The sequence below is a fragment of the Hibiscus syriacus genome, unplaced genomic scaffold (assembly GCF_006381635.1).
Source record: "Hibiscus syriacus cultivar Baekdansim isolate YM2019G1 unplaced genomic scaffold, ASM638163v2 tig00110303_pilon, whole genome shotgun sequence".
NCBI lineage: Eukaryota > Viridiplantae > Streptophyta > Magnoliopsida > Malvales > Malvaceae > Hibiscus > Hibiscus syriacus.
This window is the reverse complement of record NW_024062672.1, coordinates 1,740,212-1,759,665: the sequence shown is the minus strand read 5'-3', so window position 1 is coordinate 1,759,665 and position 19,454 is coordinate 1,740,212. Positions and strand designations below refer to the sequence as shown.

The window sequence follows — 19,454 nt, the reverse complement described above, 5'->3', positions numbered from 1 at the left end:
AACTCAAAAATTTGACTCAACTCGACTTGTCTCGAAAAAATTTGAAGTCAACTTCGAGTTATAAAAAATATGACTCATCAACTCTAATAATTCAAAAAATTTTAACTCGATTTGACTCGATCGAATACTCACCCCTCACATAACTACATATATTATGTGTGAAGTCTTTTAAGTAATTAAGCACCATTATAAACGGGGACTTCATCATCGATTGGATCTCATTAAGGCCCATTTCTCACGCAAATCTTTATTTTTCTTCTAAAAGTGGAAGTGCTTTTATTATTAATAAATCAAGTTATATCGAATTTTTTAAATAATTTTCATAAAAAATATTTCAAAATTCATACATAACATGAAATCTCAAAATTGATTTTATTTAAAAACAAATCGTGAATAATAAGAGAAGGTCAATAACATAATTTAATAAAATTGAAGGATTATGTCTTACATGGAAGTTTATATTCAATTTAATGAATTAAAGCATGAAATAGTGATGGTAATCAAAGTCAATGGAATCCTTATGGAAAAAAGGGCAAGATTTGTCTAGTTCGTAAACAAATGGGGTTGACTGGACCTCTTGGATCATGCTATTACCCCCTTGTCTCATATCATATCCCTAATCTCTGGTCCCCACTCACCATCCTCAAAACCCCTCCCCCCCATTTTTACTCAGCTATCCAATCCCATCATCACCTCTTAACATTGTTTCCATGGACAAGTCAAAATTTGGATTAGGATTACATAGTAGGAGTTACCTCTTCTTACATAAGATCAAATCGGTCAAGGATCCGTATTTATGTAAAGGTGAACACGTATTTATGTAAAGGTGAACACGTATTTATGTAAAAATTTGATTTTTTTTTCTGATAATAATCTATTTTTTATTCTGATCACTCTAAAAATTTATTTTCGTCTATCTTACATGTAAAAGTTTTATGTTTTTAATAAATATGTATTCACCTTAAAAAGTATTTGTAAATCGGTCACTAGAGATGATTGGATACCAAACATAAAATAAAGAAATGAAGAGGAGACGTGGTTTGTTGTGCACACTCTTGTTTCTTTGTGGCTGTAAATGAGAGTTTCTTTGTGATTATGTCATACACAAATATACATTGGCAACTTGGAATTGCATCGGGAATCAGTTCATTTAGATTAAATGATTAATCTACGCTTTTGGTGTGCAGTGGAAGTGAACCATTCGGTGAACTCTTGAATGAAATATAGTTTGATGATCAACCGAGTCTTTTGAAAGAAAAGAAAAAGTGTGCTATCAGAAGTAGCCAAAGTTATATTTTTACTTTTGGACAAAGAATCCCCATGTTCAAGCTAAGTGGATTTCATCATTTGCAGGTTTTAAGATTATGAAATTATTTCAAGTTTCAACAATGGTTCTTGCCAGCAGAAAAGGGCTTCAATTATGAAAATTTTGTATCTATGGAGTAGCCAATTATTGTTTGCGAAACACTATTTACAAAATATTGAACCGATCATACAACACAAATTCCTATGACATTATTATATATTATAAGGTAAGCAAATGTAATCTGCTTGCAGTGTTTGTTTGGAATCATTTATAAGGATTCAATTCTATCTTTTAAAGCTCAAACCTCTTATTATATATATATATATATATATATATATATATATCAAGTTATTCAAACTCTTAAATCATAAAATATTGTATGTTTAAACACATCTAAACTTGTGTCATTCTAAATATTGCAGCAGAAATTATATCAACCCAACTAAAACTCAGTTAACAGAGATGATGCTTTTTGTTTTTATTTTTTATATTTTAGTTATGTATTAAGATGTTATTATAAAATTTAGGATAAACTACATATTTAGTACCTAAACTATAACTTCTGTTCTATTTTGGTACCAAATTCTATTTCTTTTCAAAACCATGTTTAACTTTTACTTTATGTTTCATTTTGGTACCGCGCCGTTAGAAACTTAATAGTGATATTGATGAATTACCATAAGGTAATTCCATGTCATTATTGGAAAAAAATATCACTTCAACATATCTACCAAGTTTTTAACGTGAGTATCAAATTAAAACCTAAACTAAACGTTAGGTATGATTTTGAAAAAAATAGTTTCATTTCCAACATGGAATAAAAGTAATAGTTTAGATACTAAATGTGTAGTTTACCCTAATATTTAAGATATTCATTTACGTTGTCATGTTTTATACTATTTTCTACACCAATCAATGCTTTAATAATTTGTTTATTTTTATATTATTTGTGGCCTGAGTAGAATTATATATAATGGGAGAGTGATCGAAATGGAAACACGAGACAAGTAATCTTATTCCTAATTTCTATCTTATTTTTCATTGGAAAGGCAAGGGATCTTGTGATTTTTTACACCAAATCCTTTGATTGCTCCTTTGTTTTAAAACTAGGAATGACCAAGCATCAATAATGCTATTTTATGCACTCACACAAATACAAGTGTTGTTGATCTATATTATTTGTTTCCCTTATATCATTTGTATTTGTGTTTTTATTTCAATATATATATATATATATTCGAGAGTGAAGTAAAAAATTGTGTCAAGGGAGGTAATATAAATTTATAAATCTTAGAGTTAAAACTAAAGTAGTTGTTGAAAGACTTAATTACTATTGTCTTATGAAGTTGCTTTAGCCACCCATCTGTACTGTTTCTCTGTATATCTCATTGAATATAAACCTAACAAGCTTGTTCATATATTATCAGTCAGGTTCCCTATTAAAAATTTGAAATTTTTTACTGTTCGAAATTACACAGACTCCTATTATTATTATTATTATTATTATTATTATTATTATTATTATTATTATTATTATTATTATTATTATAGTGACAAATAATAAAAAAACAGATGAAACATGTGCGCCCAATTACCAAAGATCTTGGGCACCTGTTGCTTGATCGACTGCCAAACCCTAATCTTCCATATTGTGCGTCAGGTTTGTTGGCCCCCAACCCTTTTGATTTGCTTGCCAATGGATTGTTTAGTAACATGGGGCTTGTCTTTCAAAATTACCCAATATTATATTTAGTGCATTATCAGTATATAAATTCACATATTATTAATGAAATTGTAATATTGAATGTTAAAGGATTTGCATGAATTAAGTGAACTTATTAATTAAGAGATTGTTGTTATATTGAAATATCAAACATAACGTCGGTAGGAATAGATAAATATTTATTATCAAATTGTTGATAATCTTCCGAACAAATATTGTCATGTATTCAATCCAAACTAATAGAAAATGTTGAAAAGTTTAATATCCAAAAATCAATTACCATATTTTTTTTTGGAAATATTGTAAAGATGAGATGTTAACGTGTAATAATTGTCCGTGTAAAAATTTGTGTAATGAGAGTTTTTCACATACAAACTCTTGCTAAAATATTTATTGTATTTGTTAAATCACAAGAAACTAAAATGCATAAATGAAATACTTAGAATTTATCCGACAAGCTTAATGATAAAAAAAACTATTCTTTTAAAAGTCTTGACACGATTAGTGTATAAATATTAATGACTACAAATTTAAATATATATATTACTTTATAATCATCTCGAAATATAATTTTTTATTTCTCTTAGTCGGTGCCATATCTTTTAGATGCCTAAAATAGTCTATACAGTCTCTCTTTGTACTAAATAACCCATATTCTCTATTTCTCTAAAAACAATAAAACAAATCAACATCTTCTCTCAAACCAAAAAGAATTTTGGGTCTTCCATGGAACCAACACAAAGCTCCCTATGGTCATCTAATTTCTACCCTGAAAAACCCCCAAACCCTAACGAAAACCCAGTCTTCGACGGTGAAAGGGAGCCCATGTTCGAGAAACCCTTAACGCCCAGCGACGTCGGCAAGCTGAACCGGCTTGTTATCCCCAAACAGCACGCGGAGAAGTACTTCCCACTCGGCGGTGACTCGGGTGGGTTGCTAATGAGTTTTGAGGACGAGTGGGGCAAGTGTTGGAGTTTCCGTTACTCGTACTGGAACAGCAGCCAGAGCTACGTGTTGACCAAAGGTTGGAGCAGATACGTGAAAGAGAAAAAACTCGATGCTGGTGATATTGTTTTGTTTCAACGACACCGTCGGGATTGTAGTAGGTTGTTTATAGGATGGAGGAGGCGCGGTGCTCCAGAGGTGGCGGAAACGGAGTGTGGCGGCAAAGCCGGTGGCGATGAGCGGTGTGGATTATATCACGTCCATCCTTATCTTGGGCACATTCAAGGCCTTGGGGCTAATGTTCCATACCAACCCGACCGTCTTCATGCAGGTATATTACATTATTGTCATACCGTAAACTCTTATTTTTTTCCTTTATTTTTTTTGAATAGATACTGATTCTTATTTTATAAATTCTGGGATTATTGTTAACTTGGAACTCATTCACACATTGAAGTGCGTGAGAGACACATTCCAACTATATGGGAGCAATGTGCTTCTATACGGTTGTTTTCTGGAATTTGTTTTTGGATGAGTTTCTTTGAATTTTTTAATCCCACTATCATATATATATATATATATTAACTTAATTGTTTTATGTTTTAAAAATATATATTATAAAAAGTTATAAAGTATATATCATTGTCCAAGCAGAATTATATTATAAATAAAAACATCAAATATAAATCTTATTGTGAGTAGATTTTGAAAAGAATGTACAAGTTTATTAGTATTATCACATATGAAATCTGAAAAATGGATGAGAAAATGGAACTTTAATTAGGTATAAAGAAAAGGTTCTATAGACTTAAATTTAACTAATATTACTTAGTATAAATTAATTGAATTACAAAAAATTATTCGGAAGGATATTGGAATATGATAGTTTATCAAATATATTTTAATTCGTTGGTAATATATTTCAATTAATTATTCAATGATATGTATAGGCTTAATGGTTGTATCATGATGGGTGGGGTTATTGATAACATGGGAGCATGTTTCGCTATGTTAAATATATTTACAGGAAGCATGATTCAAAATGGAGGAGGTGGGAAGCCAAATAGGCTGCTACGGCTATTTGGGGTGGACGTGGACGTCGAGTGCCACCTTGATGTCTCCCAACCATCCACGTCGGAAAGCTCATCAGCGTTGAGTCAGGGTCCGACCACCCACCTGTTTTACTCTCAGTCCTAAACTTAAAGAATGGACGGCAACTCGGTAAGCAATGCACATATTCTCATAGGCTATTTCAGTGGGGGGTTTACATCTATTTGAAAATCTGCATGCCTCTACCTTGTTAGCTATATATTTTGTTTAACGTATCTATTCTAGAATTTTACATTTGTTAATTCTATTAAAAAAATATATGTACATTCGCTCTCAAAAATATTTTTAGATTTATTATTAGGCTGTTTCATCACCATCACTGATTCAGTGTTACAACCTTAGATTAATTAATTAAGAATTAAAGACAGTTAATAAACTAGTAAAGTAAAATATTGAGATTGGTTACGTGCTGCCACTTCTGATGAGACAGATTAATCAAAACCATAATTAGTGACGTCGATTGGTTACCACGTGGCCTAATCCCAATAGTTTAGCTAATAAAGCATGGTTAAGTTGCGACGTGGTTTATTTGGGTCCAACTAATTTTAAAAAAAAATCCAAGTAAAAAATATTGTTGGGTTGAAATTGATGAGATTGGGAATGATTGAAATGTCGTCCAAATAATTGAAAATCAACGGGGGTTGGTATGGTCATAATAGTTGGGCACATACTTCTAAAATTGCTGCTGCTCCATTAAAAGCATTGATGATTACAATGTCTCATTCTCAATGCAAAAGAACAACCCCCCCCCCCCAAGAATAGTAAAATACAAAGTTTTTTTTTCCAGGGGGTACAAGCCTACTGAAGGCATTTCTCAGGCTCTGTTTGGTTTACATTTGTGTTTTATTTATTTTTGCAATTAATGAAGAAAAGGCAAAACAAGGAATACTGTGGATCTTAAACAGAATGCAAACCATGTGTTACTCTATACGAAAAGTATTGTTTCTCTTTTAAAGGCTATACAAGGTATCCACAGCTATTCAGGCTACCTCCTCCACATTTTCTTCAGAACCCACTTCGCTCATCTCCATTTCCTCTACTTTCTCAAGCTAATAAGCCTTTAACCAATGCAGAAAGTTCCTCTGGCCTTTAACCAATCTAATAAGCCTTATCATGGGCAATATAGAAAACTTTTTTCAAGGTCTATGAAAGGTTTCAATTAATCAAACTAAATTTTAACATGAGAAAAAATTAGTTATTGAAAATAAGAAGGAATTCTTTCGTCCAAAAGTTGGAAGAACGCATATAAATCAAAGCGGAGAGATCACATAATGATAATATACAAACATTATTTGACTTATAGACATCCTCAAGAAACTCATACCGTGTTTGTTTCTTTCATCTTCTCTAATGATTTTTCTATGATACTTTCTTCTTAACCTCAACCAATTGAGCACGTCCAACGTAACCAATAGACCTAGGACGATCAACTGTAACCTTAACATCCTGAACAAATTTGAAAACGGTAAAGCAAATTAAAACATGCAAGAACAATAAAGCCATTCTGAAAGGTTCATGGTTAATATATCATGCATCACATGTTTCTCACAGGGCTGGCCCTGAGCATAGGCCAGGGGTGCGACCGCCTAGGCCCCAAGCTTGAAGGGGCCCATTTTTTAAAATATTGTTAAGTTTAATAATTAAAAAGTATTTTTAAACGTATTTTTTTTATTTCAAACACTTGAAAATATGTAATTTAGTGAGCCTCAATAATTAAAAAATATTTTTAAACATCATTTTTTATTAAAAAATTCGAAAATATGGTGATCCAATGGGCCCCATTATAATGATGGGAAAGGAAACTAAGTGTAGGCCCCCATTTATCTGATTGTCATCCCCTCCTAGCCTAGGACCCTTAAAATGTCAGGACCGATCCTGGTTTCTCATTCTTATAATGGATGACATCTTTTGTAACAAAACTACAGTTATAATTGTCAACAGATTGAGCTTACCTCCTCATATGCTGACTGATCAGCACTTCTTTTAACACGCTTCTCAAGCTCAATTAGTTCATTCCTTAATTGTTCAAAGCGGTGGATTTCATTTGGGTCTGAATCGAAATTATTGGCATTTGAAGCATTCTGCTCAATCAATTCATTTCCCTGGAAGCAATAAAATTGCAAATAGCTTTCATTTACATAAAATTCAGAGATTTCCAACACCATACTATATGCTTTAGCACCTGGAATATATGTTATCATAATTATAGTCTAAGAATTTTATAACATAAGTGTATATTTGACAGTTTATCTAAGAAAGAGGAGCTAAAAAACATGATTATTGGATGACAGGTTTCTTATCAGATTCTTCACTACCCTCGAACCTTCAATCAATGATCATGTTCAACCTTCCATACAGTTAAACAACTAAAGCTTGATGTACATGTACACAGCTTTATAATATATTGATTAACAAAACAGAAGTTGAAACCAGGCATTATTTAGCTATTATTCCAATATCTCAACAGTATATCTCCAGAGTTAAAAGGTCCAGTTCTCAAGTCCTTTGGAATTAGAGCTTGAGGCCTGATCACTGGTGGTGATATAGACCAACGGGAGAATAGATGAAATGCAAATCTGATACTAAAAGGACCAAATGCTACCAACAAGTGTAAAATGCTACTTGTGAGCAGGTTATACCGATTTCTCTATAGCTTGTAACTCTGTGCCAGGCTTCCTGGATGAAGGGTGTAAGAAGCTCCATAATCCACGATGCTTATTAACAACTCTAATGAAAAAGACAAATAAAATAAAGAGGCATTGTATGGTTGAACTAGCATTAACAATAAGTTCCGTGAAAGCAGGAAAAAACTGTAGTGTACAGCTTAAGTTGCTACCTGTTGCTTCTATCATTTGTTAAAGTTTTTGTTCTAGGATATTCTTGCTGCTCACTAAAAGAGGAATGGGAAGAATCATCACCAGCTTCCTGAATCAAAGTAACTAATTTACATAATTTCAAACTAAGCTCACAAACATTTTTTATAATGTGTAAGATGCAAAGGGGGCATAATTTCAATTTGAACTAAACTATTTATATTGTTGCAAAGTCAAACATGCAGTTTACCAAAAAAGGAAAAGCCACTCGTGTAGTCTATGGCATGTGTAGTGCTGATAGGCAACTAACACCATGAAACTAATTACACTAATTTGCAAATACACATAGCAGGAAATTTTCTTTGATATCAATTTCCTTGGCCATGTACCAAGTGCACTTTTATTGAAGCAGAAGGCAAAAAATTATCTTCTGCATGTGGCACTGAAAAGCCAGAGTCATCTTGCCATTATGGCACAAATTCCATTGTGAAGGCAGTACTAGAATATATGGTATTTAACAAAATTAAGATTAAAAGAAAAAGAGGTAGGCGGGGTAGGAAGAAACCTGTTGAAGAAAAGCTTCGTTTGCTCTGAAAGATGCCTCCAAAAATTTAGCCTCTTTCTTTCATTTCCTTATTTTCTCAAGGTCAGAACAAGCTGCCTGTAATTGTTCTTTCCTGGAGTAAGAACTTGAACAATGCAACTCTTGAAGCAAGTTTTCCAGTCTTTTCAGAGCTTCTCCAACACTCTCTAATGCCTGAAACCTGTTGGGAAATAAATCAAGTACAAGTAATTTCCCTATAACCAGATTTGTGAGAATACGAAATAAAAGCGGAAAAATAATACCCGAAATTGATAACAGAGTTCAGCCAATTGTGCTTACGTCTCCGGACTGCTGCAGATCTTTTACTAAGAGAGAAAATTTACAGGTGTTTACAAAACACTCACTACTCACAAGAAATCTCTCTAGTATTGGGAGAAAGAAATGATTTTTGGGATGGTTTTGAAGCTAAATGAGCTAGGGTATTTATAGTTGAAACTTAAGGACTTAATCTTGTAAATACCCTAAAGCCTAGGGATTAATTATGATTATCCCATTATCATTTTTCAACAAACATCTACCAAACTTTGAAAAACTATTTTTCAAAGAAACATTTACCAAACTTTGAAAACCATTTTTTCAAAGTTGGTTACCAAACTTGAAAACCATTTTAATAATTTCAACAATCTCCCACTTGAAGACTGATTTTAATCTGTCTTCACACCTCGATCAATGCAACAGCTTTTCTAGTCTTGTTACTCTAGCATGCCAACTGAAGTTGAACACAACTTTAGTTTGTCTGTAGTCACCGTCTTTGTCAACATGTCTGCCGGATTTTGAGCTCCACTGATCTTTTCAAGTTTCAAAATCCCATCTTCCAGAAGAGACCGGATAAAATGATATCGCAAATGTATGTGCTTTGTCTTGGAATGAAAAGATGGATTCTTTGCTAGATGTATAGCACTTTGACTGTCGCAATACAAGACATTGTTTTCTTGTTTCTTGCCTAACTCTTCCAAGAAACTTTGGAGCCAAACCATCTCCTTGCTGGCTTCCGTAACAGCGACATATTCTGCTTCCATTGTGGAGAGAGCAACTATCTTCTGTAGTTGAGAAACCCAACTCACTGCGGTTCCTCCTAGAGTATAGACATACCCTGTAGTGCTCCTTCTGATGTCAATATTTCCGGCTAATTCAGCATCTACATAGCATGTCAGTATCGTATCTCCACCTTTGAAACAAAGTGTTTTGTTTGTGGTACCTCGCAGATATCTGAGGATCCATTTGACTGCTTCCCAGTGTACCTTGCCCAGATTATTCATGTGCCTGCTAACAGCTCCCACTGCTTGAGCAATATCTGGTCTGGTACAAACCATGGCATACATCAGACTTCCAATTGCTGAGGCATACGGCACCTTCACCATGTGTGCACGTTCTTCCTCCATCATTGGTGATTGTTCTTTGGAGAGTCTGAAATGAACACCTAAAGGTGTACTTACTGGTTTAGCATCTTGCATGTTGAACCTGGAGAGTACTTTGTTGATGTACTCAGCCTGTGATAATATCAAAGTCCCCGACTTTGTGTCTCTCTTGATCCTCATCCCAAGAATCTGCTTTGCAGCGCCCAGATCCTTCATAGCAAACTGCTTTGACAATTTTTGCTTCAAGTTTATAATCTCTTGCATGTCTGAGCCTGCAACGAGCATGTCATCAACGTACAACAATAAAATAATGAAGCTATTGTCGAACCTCTTGATGTAGCAACAATGATCTGCTTGGCATCTGGTAAAACCACGGCTACTCATGAAACTATCGAACTTCTTGTACCACTGTCTAGGAGCTTGTTTTAAACCATACAAGCTCTTCTTCAACCTGCATACCAGGTTTTTCTTGCCTACCTCTATGAAGCCTTCTGGCTGCCTCATATAGATTTCTTCCTCCAAATCACCATGAAGGAAAGCTGTCTTTACATCTAATTGCTCAAGATGTAAATTCTCTGCAGCTACAATTTTCAACACCAGTCTGATTGTAGATAGCTTCACGACTGGAGAGAAAATTTCATTGTAATCAATACCTTCTTTTTGTTGAAAACCTTTGAAAACCAATCTTGCTTTATAGCGTTTGCTCCCATCGTGCTCTACTTTGATCCTGTAAATCCACTTGTTATGGAGCGCTTTCTTGCCTGGTGGTAATTCAGCTAATTCCCATGTCTGATTTGACATAAGCGAGTCCATCTCATCTTTCATGGAAGACTCCCACTTGACTGAATCCTCTACTTGCATTGCTTCATCATAGCACTCTGGTTCACCATTGTCAGTCAGCAACAAGTAGTGCAAAGAAGGAGAATACCGTTGGGTTGGTTTAAGAATTCTAGAGGAGCGTCTCAGTTCTGGTGTGCCTGGTTCTTCCTCTTGAACTGCTTCAGGACTGATCTGAACATCATTTCCAGAAATCTCCTCGAACTCAGCAAATTCCTTTGTTTCAGCTTCGGTATTACTTGATTCTGCGGTTGACCTGTCTTTGTATATCACATTTTCATTGAAAATGACGTCTCTGCTTCTAATGATCTTCCGATTTTCGTAGTCCCAAAACCGGTAACCAAACTCATCACCACCATAACCAACAAATACGCATTTTTTGGACTTGGCATCAAGTTTACTTCTTTCAACAGAGTTTATGTGTACATAAGAAATACAACCAAACACTCTTAAGTGTGAAAGGTTTATTTCTTTCTTGCTCCAAGCTTCCTCTGGTATTCCGCCATCTAAAGGAACTGAGGGCCCACGGTTGATCAGGTAAGCTGCAGTGTTGATAGCTTCAGCCCATAGAAATGTGGGCAATCCGGCATGTATCCTCATGCTTCTGTCACGTTCATTCAGAGTTCTGTTCATGCGCTTTGCTACGCCATTCTGCTGCGGTGTTAGGGGAACTGTTGTCTCCATCTTGATCCCATTATTTGCGCAGAAATCTCTGAATCTACTATCTCTGTACTCTCCTCCATTGTCAGAGCTCAACCGCTTGACTTTTAAACCAGTCTTATTTTCCACCATGGCCTTCCATTTTCTGAAGGTATCGAAGACTTCTGATTTCTTCTTCAGAAAATAAACCCACACCTTCCTTGTTGAATCATCGATGAAGGTGACATAATATAGTGAGCCTGCAAGAGATGGAACTGGGGATGGTCCCCATACATCAGTATGAACCAATTCTAACCTTTCTGCCTTGGGTGTCTTGCCAATCTTTGCAAAACTGACTTTCTTTTGTTTGCCAAAGATGCAATTCTCGCATAGTCTGACATCTACATTCTTTAGATCCGACAACTTCCCTTTTGACAGAAGTATCTTCATTCCTTTCTCGCTCATATGGCCAAGCCTTTGGTGCCATAGGTTTGATTTTCCATCAACATCTGCTACTGCAATGATATTCTCTAAATTCGAGGTTATATAGAGAGTACCAGTCTTCTTACCACGAGCAATGACGAGTGCTCCTTTGGTAATCTTCCATTCACAGCCTGAAAAGGTTGTACTGTATCCTTCTCCATCAAGCTGTCCTACAGAATTCAAATTTCTTTTGAGACCAGGAATATGTCTCACTCCTGTCAGCTTCCAGGTGGTCTGGTTTGGCAGCTTTAGTCGGATGTCTCCTTTTCCGACGATCTTTAAGGTTTCATCATCAGCTAGATGAACCTTCCCAAAATCACCACTGACATAATTTTCCATGATTTCTCGGCATGGGGTGGAGTGGAAAGATGCCCCTGAATCTAAGATCCATGATTCAATCAGACTGTTGACGCTTAGAATCATGGCATCACCTGTCTCCTCTATCACGTTGGCAGATTACTGTGCGCCGGTATTTTTCTTCAGTGCTCGACAATCTCTTTTAAAGTGACCCTTCTTGCCACAATTATAACAGGTAAAATCTTTCTTTCCCGTTGTGGATTTTCCCCGTCTGGATTTCGATCTACCACGATTTGAATTTCTTTCTGAAGTTCTCCCTCTGGACTCCGTGTGCAAGGCTGAGGAGGTTGATGCTTCACCCGATTCTCTCCGTCGAATTTCTTCGCTCAGTACCAGATCCCGAACATCGTCGAATTTTAATTTGCTGTTTCCCGATGAACTGCTGACTAATGTAACAGTAGCATTCCAACTGTCTGGTAAAGATGATAAGAGAATTAAAGCTCGAACTTCATCATCAAATTCAATTTCCACTGAACTCAACTGAGTTGTGATTGTGTTGAGTTCATTTAGGTGTTGTGCCATCGATGCCCCTTCCGTCATCCGCAAATTGAATAATCGCCTCATCAAGTGCACTTTGTTTGAGGCTGATGGCTTCTCATACATACTGGAGAGAGCCGCCATAAGACTCGCCATGGTCTTTTCCTTTGCTATGTTGAAAGCAACATTGCGGGATAACGTCAGTCAGATAACTCCGAGGGCTTGCCTGTCGAGAAGAGCCCAGTCTTCATTCTTCATGCCCTCTGGTTGCTTTCCTGAGAGAGGTTGATATAGATTTTTCTGGTACAGAAAATCTTCAATCTGCATCTTCCAAAAGCCAAAGTCCGCACCATCGAACTTTTCGATTTTCACATTCCCTTCGTCTACAACCATCGCTCCCACTCGAATCTGGTTTCGTTTGGATCGTTTCTGACAATTCATGCGAACCACCGTGTATTAGAACACCTCCGTCGACAAATTTGTATCGCCGACAAAATTTTACTATTCACGAAATTCACTATTCATGTGAATAGTAACCTCGTAAAAATTGACAAAATTCACAACCAAAAAGCTCTGATTACCAGTTGTTGGGAAATAAACCAAGTACAAGTAATTTCCCTATAACCAGATTTGTGAGAATACGAAATAAAAGCGGAAAAATAATACCCGAAATTGATAACGGAGTTAAGCCAATTGTGCTTACGTCTCCGGACTGCTGCAGATCTTTTACTAAGAGAGAAAATTTACAGGTGTTTATAAAACACTCACTACTCACAAGAAATCTCTCTAGTATTGGGAGAAAGAAATGGTTTTTGGGATGGTTTTGAAGCTAAATGAGCTAGGGTATTTATAGTTGAAACTTAAGGACTTAATCTTGTAAATATCGTAAAGCCTAGGGATTAATTGTGATTATCCCATTATCATTTTTCAACAAACATCTACCAAACTTTAAAAAACTATTTTTCAAAGAAACATTTACCAAACTTTGAAAACCATTTTTTCAAAGTTGGTTACCAAACTTGAAAACCATTTTAATAATTTCAACAAAACCAACATGATGCCACAATTCAACAAGTTCAAAATAAGGCACAAATAGACTGCGGCAAATATGGGAGCAAGAGTTCTATCCATACAAGCATAACAGAAGAGCCGTAGCAAGATGAGAAAGGAGAAAGCAATTATGTCTTTGTGAGTTTTAGATTTACTTAGGCAGTTTTTTATTTGTTATTTCTCTTAGTTTAGATTAGATTCACCTTATCTCTAATTTATATTTCAAATGTTTTGTAATAGTTGTAAGGTTTCCTAGAAGGGCAAAACTCTAGGCGGGCAAAGACTAACTCTGTAAACTTTAATGAAATGTAGAAACACTATAAAACAAACCTGTTTTCTCAGTTTCCACATGGTATCAGCTAAGGTTTCGATTTCTAAAAACATGTGCTAAATCCTTCCGGTATAAATCGAGAAAGAAGCATCACCTAGTTATAAGGTCATGGGGAATCTGATAATCAGTGCCAAACATTATACTGCAGTAATGTTTGTTTATTTATTGATGGTAAAGTGGGCTTCGTAGCTACTACTATCCTATATGATTGCAATTTTCAACCTTTATGATTCTAGTGCACATATATATTTCTGACGATTCTTCTACTTTCAAGGACTCTTACTTTTTCTATGCATAAAACATTTTATCATTAGCTTGCTCCCTCAAAGATCACATGTATGATGGAAAACAAACCAAGTGACACCAATCCAACAATGCAGTTCAACAACAGAATCTGGTGCACACAGAAGCCAGACAAAGAAAAAGGATGGGATGTTAACATTCATTCAAGAACTTTGCAAGCAAAAGCTATGACGTCCTAGGTTTCATGAGAAAAAGACGGAAGCATTAACAACAGATCTGCCTAAAGCATATGAACAAAAAGAAATAGGCCCCACCGTGACTAAATGCACACCATTAGTATCAGCATAGTCAAAGAAGCCAGGACCAAACTACATAAAATCTACTTTGAAAAAACTTATTTCAAAGGAAAAATGGAAAACCTTATCAAATGAATCTGACTCTTTCACATTGACTAATCCAGCCCCACTAACAGGTCTACTCTCAACCATTTCCCTTCTGCATCACATTTCCAGCAAGTATAATCACGTATTAGAAATCATTATATATAAAGCAGTAAAGTACCAATATCAAGGAAACGCAACACTTGTATGGCATAAGACAGACAATAGTAAAGGATTTCAATATTGCAATCATGCATCTACTTGAATTCGAAAGTGCATGCAAATGTGTGAGAGAGAAAAAAGGGGATTTCAAGAGAGAGAGAGAGAGAGAAGGAAGCAAGGAAGACTAAAAGTTAAGCATCCACAGCTAACTGATTAGAGTTTATTAGAAACTCATAAATAAGCATCTTGAAAACAGAGTTTTCTTATGAAAATAGAGAATGGCAGAGAAAGTGTAAGCCTCCTTCGGCAAACTTGATAGAACGGAATTTCAAAATTACAACTATAACATAATCTGCCTCCATCACCGAAGCAAAATAAAATACCCCTTAACTACCAAGCATTATACTTCACATTTCACTGCTCAAAATGATTTCCTTTAGCTATTTTGTTCTGCAGAAATAACAGGTTACCATATAACAACCAGAGGAGAGCAACCTAAATGTCTAAAATCATTAAGGTCCCATTGTGACATTGATATTTATAACTTGTAAAGCCAATTGTAACATGGACCATATTCAAGTTGGGAAAAGATTTCAGATTTGTTTACTGCAAAATAATCTGAAAAGCATTTACACAGATTGATGCTACTTGTGATAAACATTTAAATACACATAAGTTCGTTTATATAAACTTGAACAGACAACAAAATAGACTATACTTGAACAATATTTGTGAAAAGTAAATACCAATGAGCTACATGAAATATAAAATATATGCAATGCACTACCTTCTTTGGACAAATACATATGTATTCCTGTCTCTACTATCACCTCGGGATGCAATTTCGATAGTAGCTTGGAGTAGGGAATACACAGCAGCCTGAAAAAATGCGTGAAATTTTCAGGCTTAAATGATACCTAATAATGAAGCATACATACTTTTTGCAATAAATTGAAAATATTAATAAAAGCTTAAAGAATGAATCAAGACAAACCTGATAAGAGAATGTTTTCACCCATGCATTCCTATCTACACCAATCCAGGCTGTTGAAAACCAAGACAATTTTGATATTGAGCCTTGTTCTTTGATTGATAGCTTGAAAACCCTAGCTGCATCATGTAAAGATTAAACAAGTCCATTACGATAATCTTCACCCTCCAGTGATTGGTTAAGCTTGGTCCTTATGCCATCCAAGTCTGTACTAATACTGGTTTGCGAAGTCCCATTGAAAGTTACACCATCTTCACCTGATGCATGAGGAAAACGGAGTCCCATCCTTCTTGATTTACTAAAGGCTGAAAAATGTTTCCTACAACCCACTAGCCTGTGATTATCTAATGAAGTCTTCCTTATTTCTTCCTCAGATTACCACAATTTGCCAACATATAACCCGAGCTAGCCATTGTTTTGCAAGAAGCATGGGTTCCAAATGAACTCCGTGAAAGACATGGATTTGAAGGCATGCTAAAACAACAGAACCAGCAAGGCACAAGTGTCTTCACACAGCACTAATAAAAAGACACTAAGTGTATCATATAGCTTATATCTTGTTAACTACACTATAGCAGGCATTTTTTAAATTTCCTTCCATCCTCCTAAAGGGTTTATACGTTCTAGTTTAATCCATAAACCAGTAGCCAGATAACTCCTGGTCTTTGAGTCAATTGAATTGGTAAATACATGATCAGTTGAAACTTATTTCTTTAAACTTTTTAGCAATCCTAAATATAATATTATCAAAAACTTCAAACTTAATACCTCATAAAACATCATCTTAATTCATGTGAAGTGAACCACTAAATTTCAGAAATATGTCACTTAAAAATTAAAATAATCCATGAAAAATGAAAAGCCACAATTAGTTTTTGTTCCCAAAAAAACTAAGCTTCTGACACCAGACAGAATAGTGATTATCCTGTAGGCTAGCTCCGACAGACGATTCACAAGAGAAAATTCGCCCAAAAACCAGAGAAAAAAAGTCTCTAGGGTTTAATAAAATATTATAAAATCAATAATCATCCAAAAAGCAGTCCACAAGCCGGACTGTTATAGAAAAAAAATCGTCTTTATTCGAATTTTGCCAAAAATAGCAAAATCTCGAAAATTACTCTAAATTGAAATTCGAAATAAAATAAGCAATCTCCCAAAAATCCGGCCTAAATCAGATTTAAATTGACTTCCTAATTAACAATCGAAATATTACCATAAATAGTAAAAAATAACTAAATCTAGTGATTCGGAGGAGAAAACGGCAGAATTTGAGGTTGAAAAAAAGGCCACATGGAGCATAGCTCCATGTGGAGAGCGTGCGCGTCGAAAAGAGCTTTCCGGATTGGGGTCTTATGCGCGATTCTGACACCTGTAGCCAAAGTTATGGCCAAAAGACTGAAACATACTCAAAACGACCCCAATGAGGAACATGTCACAATCAATTCCCGCCTTTGCGCTGATCTGCCAACTCATGGTATCTCAGCGCCATCAACGTGCAATCTGACAGCTCAGCATCATCTGTCTCGGATCCCCCTGCATCAGCTTCTTAAAGCAGCAATGTGGTGTGGATTTTTTCTCTTCTTTATGTATGTATATCGAGCTGTTTTGATAGCAAAGGAAACGAAATAATTCGCCAGAATCGGACATGAAAAATTAGCCTTCATTTAGCTATTTTCTGCATCAAATTTTCCAGGGAAAACAGTTTAACAAGTATCATAATTTAATTTTAAACGAAATAATTATAAATAATGAACGTAAATCGTTCAGCCGAAACCAAAAGCAAACTATCCGCAAGTGAAAGCAATAAGTTAAAGGGGAACAAAATAAAATCATAGGAACGTAAATCCTTCTATTCGTCTTCCGCTTTCTTTCTTGTGAAAATTGAATGGAAAATTTAGACCCCAGGAAAAGATTGAAAATTGATTCAAATGGTAGCATTTAGTTTTAGTACAAACTACAAATTTAGTACTTAAATTATTATTTTTATTTAATTTTAGTATCTAAATTCATGTCCTATATAAATCTGAACATGAGGGGCATTTGTCCAGGATTCAGAATCTTTATAAAATATATGATAGGGCTCGATTATTTGTAATACTTGTTATTATGGTTTAATTTTTTTCTAATATTTAGGTCTTGTTTGGTGTAAATTTTTAAAAACATTTTTAAATACAAATTCGTTTTGACTGCAAAATCAGTGTCAAATAGATAAAATAATTGCAGTAGAAACGATGTTTCCAAACTAACCACAAAAGCTAGGATTTTTAGCTTTTTTAGTTTCAACTTTCCATGTGGAAGTAAATTATAATTTTACCCTTAGTAATGCATAAGCTCCACTCAGTTATGTATTTATATATTATTTTAATAATTTAGTACTAATATCCTTAAAAATAATTTATTTTAATTATTAATTTATTTTAATATTTTTTTCGTCAAAAACAAGTATTGTCGTAATTAAAAAATATTGATAATATATTTTTTTTAATAAAATATATCATATATAAAAATATTATTAATGAGTTATCTTAAAATAATGTTTATATTTTTACTATAATTTAAGTTGATATAATTTATATATTATAGTATTAATAAGCGTAAATAGAATTTAAATGTTATATTTTAAATTTACAGCATGATGTTTGTAATCGATATTTTATCTTTTCAAACTCAATTTGTAACAATCATCCCAAACAGTTAAATTTTAAATTACACTTCTGTATAGAACTTTTAAAAGTTCGTTTCTACATCACTTTTAAAAGTCAATTTTCAAAAGCTGCACAAAATTGACCCTTATTATCATGAACTTAATTTTTTAATACTTAATATTTGTTATTAGGGGACTATTTTTATATTTTTTTTCTAATATTTGTATAAGTGTATAATTTTCTTACCAATATTTCATTAACATTTGTTGTTAAAGACCCAATCTTTTCAATACTTATTATCAATGACCAAAATTTTTCAATATTTGTTATTAGGGGTATATTTTTTAAATTCAATTTTTTTAATATTTATTTGTTGTTATAAATCCAATTTTTTCACTACTTTTTATTGGAGGTTCAATTTTTTAATATTTATTATTATGATCATACTCTTAAATTTTACTTTTTTAATATTTGTTATTAGGTACTCATTTTTCAATACTTATTATTATGAACAATTACTTAAATAACGGTATGTAATCACAACAATAACTGTTATGAAGTGGTAACGACATCGTCCAAAATGCGATCAGCAATCGTTATGTCCATAATAATATATGTTATTAAAAATCCACAATCATGATACTTGCAATGATCACAATATCATCTATTATGTTCTCAATATGATAAACACAACGCGATCGAAAACACAAATACAAATTATAATTTAAACCTCTGATTAGAGGTCCAATTTTTTAGTTCGTCTAGGGCCAACGAAATCTCAGAAACGGGCATGTATAAACTATATTTATTTTTAAAATCATACTTAACATTTAATTTAGATTTCAATTTAGTACTTATCATTGAAAAATTAACATAATTGTTGATGTGATATTTTTCTAAATTTTCCAATGATGACGTGTCATTACTTTATAGTGACATATCAACATCATCGTTAAGTTTTTAAGGTGAGGTATCAAAATGAAACCTAAACGAAACGTTT

General features: G+C 34.1%; 2 protein-coding genes and 1 long non-coding RNA gene across 3 annotated transcripts; 1 reads left to right on the top strand and 2 right to left on the bottom strand.

Annotated features, from left to right (window-relative positions):
• The first annotated feature begins 3,755 nt into the window (after positions 1–3,755).
• On the top strand, positions 3,756–5,171 carry LOC120116877 (B3 domain-containing protein At2g36080-like). Its single transcript, XM_039137268.1, has 2 exons — positions 3,756–4,305; positions 5,002–5,171. The coding sequence occupies exons 1-2, from the start codon at positions 3,756–3,758 to the stop codon at positions 5,169–5,171; spliced, it is 720 nt and encodes a 239-aa protein (XP_038993199.1).
• Positions 5,172–6,443: 1,272 nt separating this feature from the next.
• LOC120116876 lies at positions 6,444–7,661 on the bottom strand. Its single transcript, XM_039137267.1, has 2 exons — positions 7,037–7,661; positions 6,444–6,530 (listed from the first exon to the last, which is right to left on the bottom strand). Exons 1-2 carry the CDS (start codon positions 7,283–7,285, stop codon positions 6,444–6,446), a joined length of 336 nt encoding a protein of 111 aa, XP_038993198.1. The 5' UTR covers positions 7,286–7,661.
• A 7,375-nt stretch (positions 7,662–15,036) lies between these two features.
• Positions 15,037–16,167, bottom strand: LOC120116822. Its single transcript, XR_005515586.1, has 3 exons — positions 15,813–16,167; positions 15,606–15,697; positions 15,037–15,436 (listed from the first exon to the last, which is right to left on the bottom strand). It is a non-coding gene; the product is annotated as an uncharacterized LOC120116822 (long non-coding RNA).
• Positions 16,168–19,454: the final 3,287 nt, after the last annotated feature.

Coding starts and splice junctions, on each gene's coding strand:
- LOC120116877 (XM_039137268.1), top strand. CDS start 3,756: ATGGAACCAACACAAAGCTCCCTATGGTCATCTAATTTCTACCCTGAA. Junction 4,306..5,001: donor ACCCGACCGTCTTCATGCAG/GTATATTACATT, acceptor ATATATTTACAG/GAAGCATGATTCAAAATGGA.
- LOC120116876 (XM_039137267.1), bottom strand. CDS start 7,285: ATGATAACATATATTCCAGGTGCTAAAGCATATAGTATGGTGTTGGAA. Junction 6,531..7,036: donor ATCAGTCAGCATATGAGGAG/GTAAGCTCAATC, acceptor AAATTTGTTCAG/GATGTTAAGGTTACAGTTGA.